Source organism: Maylandia zebra, linkage group LG10, assembly GCF_041146795.1.
Source record: "Maylandia zebra isolate NMK-2024a linkage group LG10, Mzebra_GT3a, whole genome shotgun sequence".
NCBI classification, from domain to species: Eukaryota; Metazoa; Chordata; class Actinopteri; order Cichliformes; family Cichlidae; genus Maylandia; species Maylandia zebra.
The window spans coordinates 33,156,639-33,167,010 of NC_135176.1; the positions used below are offsets into that span (position 1 = coordinate 33,156,639).

General features: G+C 41.4%; 1 protein-coding gene across 1 annotated transcript; it reads left to right on the forward strand.

Annotated features, from left to right (window-relative positions):
• The first annotated feature begins 6,920 nt into the window (after positions 1-6,920).
• On the forward strand, positions 6,921-9,891 carry LOC101473259 (GTPase IMAP family member 9-like). The gene is made up of 2 exons (XM_004556878.5): positions 6,921-6,973; positions 8,356-9,891. The coding sequence occupies exons 1-2, from the start codon at positions 6,949-6,951 to the stop codon at positions 9,270-9,272; spliced, it is 942 nt and encodes a 313-aa protein (XP_004556935.3). The 5' UTR covers positions 6,921-6,948; the 3' UTR covers positions 9,273-9,891.
• Positions 9,892-10,372: the final 481 nt, after the last annotated feature.

Genomic DNA, 10,372 nt, shown 5'->3' on the forward strand with positions numbered 1-10,372 from the left:
GACAGCGTACACATGGTGTAAATAAGTCATGAAGCCTCTGGGTAAATGTTTACTTTATTATTACATTTGTTTTTTTTACTTTACAAGGAGAGACTTTTTTTTAGCAACAGTGCAAGAAGCTTTGTTAAATATTCTAAAATGACAAATAAAGTAACTCTGAATCTACAGAGCACATTACAAATAATAAAACTTTCTTTCAATAACAGGTTAAACCTTCAAACTCCACCAATCATTTGGCCCCTGGAAGCATCTTCTGGAAAATTAAACAATCACGCACAAAAACACCAAAGAGCTGGGAAAACGCGTCATAAAGAGCTGGAACAGCAGCTTACTGCCGTTTGATTTCGGAGCCAAAAAATCGAGTATAACTTGTAGGTGCAGGCTGGTATTTTATAATCATTAAGTGCAGTTTGAAAATGATTGTGTGCTGAGAAAATGTGTAGAACCATAAACAAAGAAGCCTCTTTCTGCACAAGTCAGCACAGGTTAGGTTACTAAAACAGCTAAGCTCAAATAAGTGTAACGAAGCTGTGCCCAGTTAGACTTCAAGGGAAAATGATAAAAGCTTAATTAATTTAATACCAACGTTGGGCCGCAGTGAACAAAGCAAATAAACATCAATTAAACTTCACAATGAAAGCTAAGTTAAACATAGCTGCACAGCTGGTAATCAAAGCTGGAGCCACCACGTTTCCCTGGACTGAAACACAGTTTCTTGTGCAATGATCCTCCACGTTGGAGCCTTCGTGTTGCGTGCACATACGTTCAGCAGAGAGTGGGCGAGTGTTTGTCTTGTTCTGACCGCCGGGTTCCAGCCTGACGCCCCCACAGAGCAGCTCAGAAACAAACACCGTCCTCCCTCCGCCTACAACCACTTTCACCCTCGAGTTTCAGCACAGCTTCCATTATAAGTAAATGCACAGCCTAATTCAAGAGTCGCTCCTGTTACTGTTCAAATGATGACAGCAACATTTGAGATTTTAGCAGTTTAGCGCACGTTTAGCTGCGTGGCTTTCCTTTTTGGTTTTGCTGACTGTGCACGTGCCCTCTAGACCCCGTCTGTCGGTGTAGATAGAGCAGTTCACCGAGGCTACGATCAAACATACAGGCGTGTGTTTAAATGAAGGTTTCAGCTTTAGTTTGGGGAATTATCTCCACATGACGATGCAAAAGCCAAACCCAAGTGCTGTGAAGAGAATGTCGGTGCAACGGGTGGAGATGTGACCCTAACCACACAGACGAAGGACTCACCTTCAAGATTCAAAGTGTTTATTGTCATACAGAAGAAATTTTCTCTGTGCAATGAAATTCCTCCATTTGCTGTCCAAACACAAATGTCAAGTTAGGTAAAGTTTTAAAAGAATGCGATAAATAAGATAAAAATAAGGATAGAAAAATAATGGAGATAAATAAATAAGTACAAAATATAAGTAAGTGAAGACGTGTGTATGCAGATGTCAATGTAGATGGATGTACAAAGGAGCTTAATGTGCAAAAAAACATGTGCAAAGTGTCCTGATGTGCAAAATTGCATTTGAGGTAGTTTCGCTGTTCAAGAGTCTGATGGCAGTGAGGAAGAAGGAGTTGTTGAGTCGAGATGTTCTAGATTTCACACTTCATCACTTTCACCTTCGCCCCGAGGACAGAAGAACAGTCCGTGTTGGGGGTGTGTGGGGTCTGCGATGATAGATGCTCTGCAGAGAGGGCAGCAGAGTCCTGGTGATCTTCTCTGCAGTTGTTATCACTCTCTGCTGGCGTTTGCGGTCCGTAGCAGTAGTGCTGCTCTGCTAGACGCTGCTGAGGATCTTGGCAGACAAACCAAATTTCCTCGGCCTCCTCAGGAAATAAAGCCGCTCCTGGGCCTTCTTGACCAGCTGTGTGGTGTTCGGTGTCCACGTGAGGTCCTCTGAGATGAGCTGCTCACTCTTTCCACTTCACGCTCCCGGATAAACAGCAGCTGGTGAGGCCTCCTCTTCTTCCTCATGTCCACTTTCATCTCCTTTGTCTTATCAGTGTTGAGGGTGAGGTTGTTGTCCTCACACCATGACACCAGACCGGCCGCCTCTGTCCTATAAGCCGCCTCGTATGATGTTCTCTTTGTTGGAGGCGACACAGTCGTGGGTGTACAGGGTGTAGAGGGTGGGACTGAGGACGCAACCCTGTGGAACGCCAGTGTTTGTAATAATGCTGGCTGAAGTCCTGTTGCCGATCCTGATGGACGGTGGCCTGCCAGTCAAAGAGTCCTGTAGGGTGGGGTGCAGGCCGAGTTTTGCCAGCTTGTGGATGAGTTTGTGTGGGATGAGAGTATTGAAGGCGGAGCTGTAATCAACCAATAGTACCCTGATGTAGGAGTCATTGTTTCTAGGTTGGAGAGTGAGCAGTAAAGGGCAGCAGCGATGGCGTCTGACGTGGACCTGTTGGGCCGTAGGCATACTGCAGGGGATCCAGAGTGTCTGGGATGTTGCTCTGGATGTAGGCCAGCGCCATTCTCTCAAAACACTTTGCAATAATTGGAGTGAGTGCAACTGGTCTGTAGTCGTTTAGGCAGGTGGCTGGGCTTTTCTTGGGGTGAGGGATCATAGTTGTGGTTTTGAAGCATGTGGGAACGATGCTCTGGCTGAAGGAAAGGTTGAAGATGGAGGTGAGAACATCAGCCAGCTCGTTGCACATGCTTTAAGGGCCTGTCCAGGGATGTTGTCTGGTCTGCCTTGCGGGGGGTGATCTTCCTCAGGATTTTGTGTACTTGGTCTATTGAGACCGCTGGCCGGGGAGAGGGTTGGGTGATCTGCATTCTCCTTCTGCATCTAAAAAGTTTCACCTCTTTGGCCAAAACACTGAGAAAAAGCAGCATTTTACAAAATGCCCACATATGTGTGGACAAGACCTGGGAATTATTATATTATTGGTTTAAAGTGATTCAGTAATATTTAAGGCTTATTACTGACTCACTCACGGGGGTGGGCGTGGAAAGGATTTTGGCCCGAGCCGCCATTTTCGGGGGTCTAAACAAAGCGCAAGCGAAAAAGGAGCGAAGGCACACACAACAGCCATGGTTCGTTCTTGCTGTGTGGTCGGCTGCAATGTTTGATCGCACGACCGGCAAGAGAATAAGCTTGAAAAGGGTTTATCTTTTCATTCTTTCCTCACCTGGAAGCAACATGAGGCAGCTCGTGTATCGATGTTACCAAACGAAGGCGTCCAGCCTGGATAGCAGCTGTGAGACGAGCTGACGTGCAGTTCTCTTCCATCTCCAAATATCTGTTGGTGCTCCAGACATTTTCATTCCGGTAAGTTCTAAATATGTTCATATCTTTATAGCCTATTAGTTTTATTTTTGATGCGCTCTGAGCAAATTAGAACAAACATCCTACTGAGTGATTTTGCAGAACTACCTTCGGTTTATAGACTTGCTAATTATTTGGCATTATTGCAGCAAACCAGCCAATGAAATGGATGAAACATCGTGACTGGGTTCCAGCGCTACACAAGGGACCTGCTTCAAACAGACCACCATGCCAATCAGATTACTTCTTCCATGTGAGGGTGAAGAGGTGACCCTCCTGGATAAGATGGTGAAGGTTTGCTGCGTTTGGCGAACAGTGTGATAATAAAACCAGGAAGAATGAAACCTGCTCCTGTTAAATATTCTTTAGTCTTTTGCTGTATAAGTAGCGGTATTTTTTCAAAAGATACAGTAAATAAAGTTAGTAGTGGGTGATATCATGTAAACACTGTCATGATTTTGTGTAAACATTTTGTCATTTGTAAACTATAAATGACATCATCATTGTAACTGATGTGATGTTCTATAAAGTGGTTTTAATTTTAAAAAAAGAGGCAAAAATTAGTTTGTTTCTTTATTCAACTTTTGAACAGCGGGACTCAGTCAGTACATATTCAGTAAATGCAAATTATTTACACGGCAGTGCACTACAGGCATAAATCTAGACCCCTAGATAAAACATGATGGCATTATAGCAGTGACGACTCCTCCACAGTAGCAGGTGGGAGGTTTCTGTTTTGAGGACGGCTCCTTTTACCTGTCACTACAGATGGTCTGTTTATGTTTTGATTGAGAGCCTTTTTTTGGGCAGCTGAAGAGGAGAAGTCTATCTTATGGCCAACCTCTGGCTGTATCTTGGTCATATTACCCAGAAAAACCCAGTATGCAGGTTCATCTGTAACAGTCCTTGTGCCACGATCAACACTGTTGCTTCTACATTAAACAGAAGAGCAGTGACGTGGGTGCAGGTCTCCACGACTCCGGCCATGCAGGTGCAGCGGGCGGCTTCAACCTTCCCTGTGATGCTCACAGTGACCCATGGCTGCAATGCTGGTTCATTCAGTCTTTGAGAGTGCAGGACCTGAAACACACACAGACAAAGTTCATTTAAAGACAAGAACTATGAGCCAAGGCCGACACAAATGTGTTTAATCTACTTTATCATAAATGTAACAAAGTGTTTAGAAAGTTAGCACATACATGTAATTATGCATTTCTTTATGTGTCCATCTATAGAACGCTGCAGGTTATAGTGTAAATCTGTCTGTTCTGTCAGAAACCTGCCTGCAGAAAATGAACCTAAAGTATGTACCGGTAATGCAAGGATGTCATCACTGTAGAGATGGAGAAAGCATAAAGTGACAATTATGAATCACTTAATATGATAAGGAGATTCTGCAGGTCATTGATCAAAGTATAAAACTACAATAAAATGTATTTTTAGTGACACAGAATACAAACATGGAAGCAAGATGTATAATTAGAATTATTTATAATAAACATGAATAAATGATTGCGATTTCTTTAACCATAGAGAATAACTAAATCCTTCAGGACAGTGTCTCATCAATGCACTGAACTCATTATGTTATCCACCTAACAGCCTCCACATGTTCTCACTGTAATTTCCCCTCATGAATGAATTTATGCTGCACTAATGTGAATATTTGCAGGGAAATCAAACGCATTTCACACGCAGTACTCGAGCTGACTTACCTTTGTTTGAATGACGACTTGTACGCGCTGACAAGGTACGAGAATATGTCAGGCTACGGTCTTCAGGGTTTCTACTCCACGGCCGTGTTTCATACGGGTCCACATTTCCAATGCACGCTATTTTCTGCAAGTACCGCCGCGTCGCCTCTGAATGAAATCGGTCTCTATACAGTTCATTCTCTTTTGAGCTGCTTTTAAGCATCTTGTAGTCGTCGTTCCAACACAGTGTGTTTGTTTTGATTCGCAGACCCCGAAAATGGCGCCGCACTCCCACAATGCATTGCGGCGTGATGTCAACTCCAAAGCCTTATAGTGTCACATCTGTCAAGTCCCCCTCGCCCTTTGTGTGTTTTGGTGATGTCTTTGTCTCCCATCATCTCCTTAACTATCCCACTTAAGTTTGTGTCTCTGCTTCCTGTTTTATTTTGACAGCCTCGTGTTCCGTGGTCATTGTGTTTAGTTTTGCTTCCCATGAGGCGTCATGTTCATGTGTGTCAACGGTGTACCCCGTGTGCGTCCACTTCCCTTTATGTTCTGCTGTCATTCATTCTCGGTCAGGTCGTTTGTTATGTTCCTGCCATGTTTCCAGGATTCAGATATTTTTTGTCAGGTTTCCATGTTTAGGGTTTTTTCATGTTTCTAATTTCCCAGTTTAGGTTTTGTCCACTTTTGTTTTGACTTGGCCTTTTTCTTTTTGTACTGCTTAATCAGCCATAATAAATGGCTCGTTAGAAGTTTCATTTTCACGTGTCTGTGTTTGGGTCCTGCTTCCGTTGATTGTGACAACCAGATGAAATTCAGGGAACTACTGTCTTTCACATTCCATCACTAACCACGGTCACACGTCCAGAATCCTTTTAAAACTAACTGTGATTGGTTCTCGGTCTACCCATCTATTGCAGTACTCTTTCTGGCATCGTTGTATTGTACTCATATTGTATAAAGCATTTCGTTTTATTCTATTCTATTGTGTACAATATCTTATGGATATATTATTCCAGTGTTTTTTTTCTTCTTCTAATTTTTCTGTGCAACTTTGCACTGTCCACTGCTGTAACAAACCAAATTTCCCACGCATGGGACTAATAAAGGTTATCTTATCTTATCACACTGAATCTTCATCATCTTCATTGGAAAATAATGAACAATGTTTTGAATATAGAACCAATAAAATGACTGATCTTCATAGAGCTAAACCCAGATCCCCCCTCCCTACCCCCACATCCTCTAAACCACTTCACTGAGATCTCAGTGGAAACACTAAAACACAGTCTAACAGTCTAAACTCTGTTAAAGAAGCCCTCTCTGGAGGGTTCATTTCCACGCAGCCATTTTTATTCCAAATGTTAGAGAAGACTGGGGCCAGCGGTCATAATTCCTACTATGAATACTCTCCTTCTTTTCTTGCGTAACACTTGCAGCGGTTTTCTGTCCAGTCATCGGGGCATATGAAACTTTCTCTTTCACTCTCGGCCACAGTAACAGCACATGGGTTTGGCTTGGGTCTCCCCCACAGTTCCCAAACTCACGGTCACACCACCACATCATGTTAGGACCATTGCCACAAACGATTTTTTTACTTTATGAGTATATGAGCGTAGATTATGACGTGTTAAATGCAACCATTAGTGTTGTGGATGTAAACAAGGTCCACAGAGACCTACAGAGGAAAATTGCAATTAATTTTCAGCTCAATCAGCTGTTGTAATCAAACGTTGTATTTGATGTCATTCATTGTTCAGGTTGTTCTTTTCTTATAGCTGCATCATGGTAACATTTGTAACCTGGGTTACCCATTTTTCCTCATCTCTTCTATCTGTGAGCGCGTATAACGATGTCACATGTTTGAGGGCAGGACTAGAAGCAGACTCTCATACTGAGACACTATAAACAGAAAGCAGTCAGACATGCAACACAATTACAAACAAGCCGCTTACAGAGGGACAAACATGGACAGCACATATGCTCTGCTAGGTAAGTACATGGAAACTAATAGAGCTCACTACACGTCTGTTTTTAGGACTTATGTTCTCTTCTCTATTTCTTTGGTTGTTTTGTTTTTGTTGTTTTTATGTTTTTATTATTATTTGTAGAATCTGATCTAACAGCGGCTGAACAACAGCAGCACGTTTAAGCTTGATAAGCTGTTGTTAGAATTTATTTAATATTACTTTCTACTCCAGGATCTTTTTCTACGTAGCTGACGCTGGTAACTGTGCAGGGGCGGATCTAGCAAAGTTTAGTCAGGGGGGCCGATAGGGCATGAACAGGGAAAAGGGGGCACAAAGACATACTTTTCTTTCTTATTCTCATTTAAAATGTCGAGCTTTTAATAAATAATTATCCGAATCTTACACCCAAAGTTTTAATTTGATGTAAAAGGAATAGAAGTCCATTACTGTATATAGTAACTATTAAGTCTATGGTAATATATATACCCTAGTAAGCTATAGTACTTTTTCCTTTGGGAAGGTACCATCTGTGCAGTCTGCAATTTTGTTGAAGAAAGATGTTGAATCTATTTAATATTTCTTGAAAAATAATTGATTTCTGTGCATTTTTTTTCACACTGCATCAAATTAAGGTTGATTACGTCGATTAAGCATCATGAGGTGGAGCGTGAGGGGTGGTTCCCTATTTTTTATTTATTTATTTTTGTTGTTGCTGGGAGTTGGAACCCTATCAGTTAGGTTGCTTAATATTTACGCTAAGTACTCTTTAAAATACCAGAATAGGGAGGATGGTGTAGGTTTAAGTTTATTAGATTGATCAGTGTTGCTGAACTATGAAATATTTTTTTTTGCATACAGGTATAACAGAATAGCTTTAGTGTAGTTGTTGTTTTAAACTTGAGTATAAACTTATACAAAATGCAAAATGCAATGCGCGAAAGTCACGTGGTCTGTCAATCTCTATTAGTTTGTGCTGAAATATGGGATTGCTGAACCTTTTCATATTGTAAATATCCAGTTATTAAACATTTTAACACGATAATGTTAATGTTGTAAAAACAGGTTGATTTTAGATGGATTGGTCCACACGTAAAACAGACCCTCTGCTTCCTGTAAATTCTATGTAACTTCTGTTTTAAAAGTTCGTATTAATATAACGTTCTTGCAGTTCTTTCTTGCAAAATTCATCACAATTGCAAGGTTTTGCTTCTCCTTCATCCATCTCAGCAGCCTGGTACTGTCTGTTACTACTGTTTAGGCTCCAGATAACTAAAGCATACTTTTTAGAGCTGATGTTTTAAAAAAAAAAACATTTCCTTCCAAAGGAAAATGGAACGAAAATGTCAGATGTACACATCTGATCAACATTAACATCAGCGTCATGTTTTTAACATTGTTTGGCAGATGATGAAGAAGAGGAAGAACCCAAGTTCCGGATAGTCCTCGTTGGGAAAACTGGAGTTGGGAAGAGCGCAACAGGAAACACCATCTTAGGAACAAGAACTTTTATATCCACAACATCTCCTTCCACAGTAACGTTAGAGTGCCGAAAGGAAACGGGAGAATTTGGTGGTCACGCGCTGGCTGTCATTGATACTCCGGGTCTGTTCGACACCAGCAAAACTGAAAAGGAGGTGAAAAGAGAGATCGCTAGATCAATCTCATTTGTTGCTCCTGGTCCTCATGTGTTCCTGGTTGTGCTACAGGCTGGCAGATTCACAAAAGAAGAACAAGAAACAGTGAAAATCCTTCAGAAGGTGTTTGGAGAAAAAGCAGCACAGTACACTATGGCCTTGTTCACACATGGAGACAACCTGGAGGCCGACGACATGAACATAGAAACATTTATCCATAAAAGTAAAGCTCTCAATGACTTCCTCGATCAGTGTCAGAGAAGATATCATGTTTTTAACAACAGAAAGAAAGATCCCACTCAGGTCAGAGAGCTGTTGGAGAAGATCAACACAATGGTTCAGAGAAACGGAGGAAGCTGCTACACCAATGAAAAATTCCTGGAGGCAGAGAAAGCCATAAAAGAGGAGATGGGCCGACTTCTGAGGGAAAATCCAGGCATGACATCCCAGGAAGCACGGAGACTGGCAGAGAAAGACAACTGGTTCATCCAGGCCGTTGTGGCTGCTGCTGGAGCAATTCCTGGTATTGGTCTGGGAGCTGGTGTTGGACTTGCTGTTGAAGTTGCTATTGGAGCAGGTGTTGGAGCTGTAGGAGGCCCAATTGGAGCTGCAGTGGGAGCTGTAGTGGGAGCTGGAGCTGGAGCTACAGTTGTGGCCGTGAAAAGCGGTGCATGTCCTATACAGTGAAATTCATTTAGCTGTGACTCATTAAAGTCAGCTTAACATGAAGATCAACAGTGAGGTTATTATCATATCGTGTGTTTTTACTGAATCACGTTTACTCAGATGTTTGTTTATCATGAATGTTGATGAAGTGATTATTGAGATGTTCCTGAACTCTTCAATCGAAAATAATCAGAAGGTCAGATTATTGCTGTATATGCATGAATCAAACACATTAATAATGAAAGCTGAGGAGTGGTATCCCTATTCAAATAATAACGCTACGGGTAAACGTTTAAGCTTTCAGATTATTAAAAACTCTGTTTTAGGTCAGTTTTCAATCAGAAGTAGGAGCACCGAATTATTCTTTTCATATAAAATAAAAACTGTGCCTCCACAAAATGTTTCAAAAGACTAAAGAAAAAATTGGTTTAACTGTTGTTTTGTTGGTAATTTTCGCTTTGTGTTGCTGTTGTATCCTTTTATTTTTTTTCACTTATTAGAAAATGTACTGTATTTATTCATGAGTCAACACTGTGTGCATGATAATAATTGTAATCACATTTTCCCATGTACAACTTGTACAACTTTAAATGTAAAATCAAAGGAAACTGATCAAATGTAGGAAATTGGATTCAAATACATTGCATCGTACTTTGCTTCATGGTTTCCTCAGATTTTTTCCATTTTCTTTCATGTTACAGTTTAATATAGTATATATGTATATCATCCAGTGTTTGTTATATCATATTCTACCCATTAATCTTCTCCTGATTATCAGGGGCTGAGCAGCATCTTAAGTGAATAAACTCACATCTTCCTCTCCTCAGTCACCTCCTTCAGCCCATGTGGGGAGGCACCTAGGTGTTCCCACGCCAGTCGAGACATATAATCTCCCCAGCATGTCCTTGGTCTGCCCCGGGACCTCCTGTTGGTAGAACATTCACAGAATGCCTCATCCAAAAAAAAAAAAAAAAAGACAAAGGATGAACTGAAGCTCTGCCATCACGTAATGTCGCATACTGCTGTTTCTGATGTCATTTAGAAAAAAAAAAAAAAAAAAGAATGCCTCATCCAGCCACCATCTGAGTAAGAGGCCTGAACCACCTCACCCGGCTCCTTTC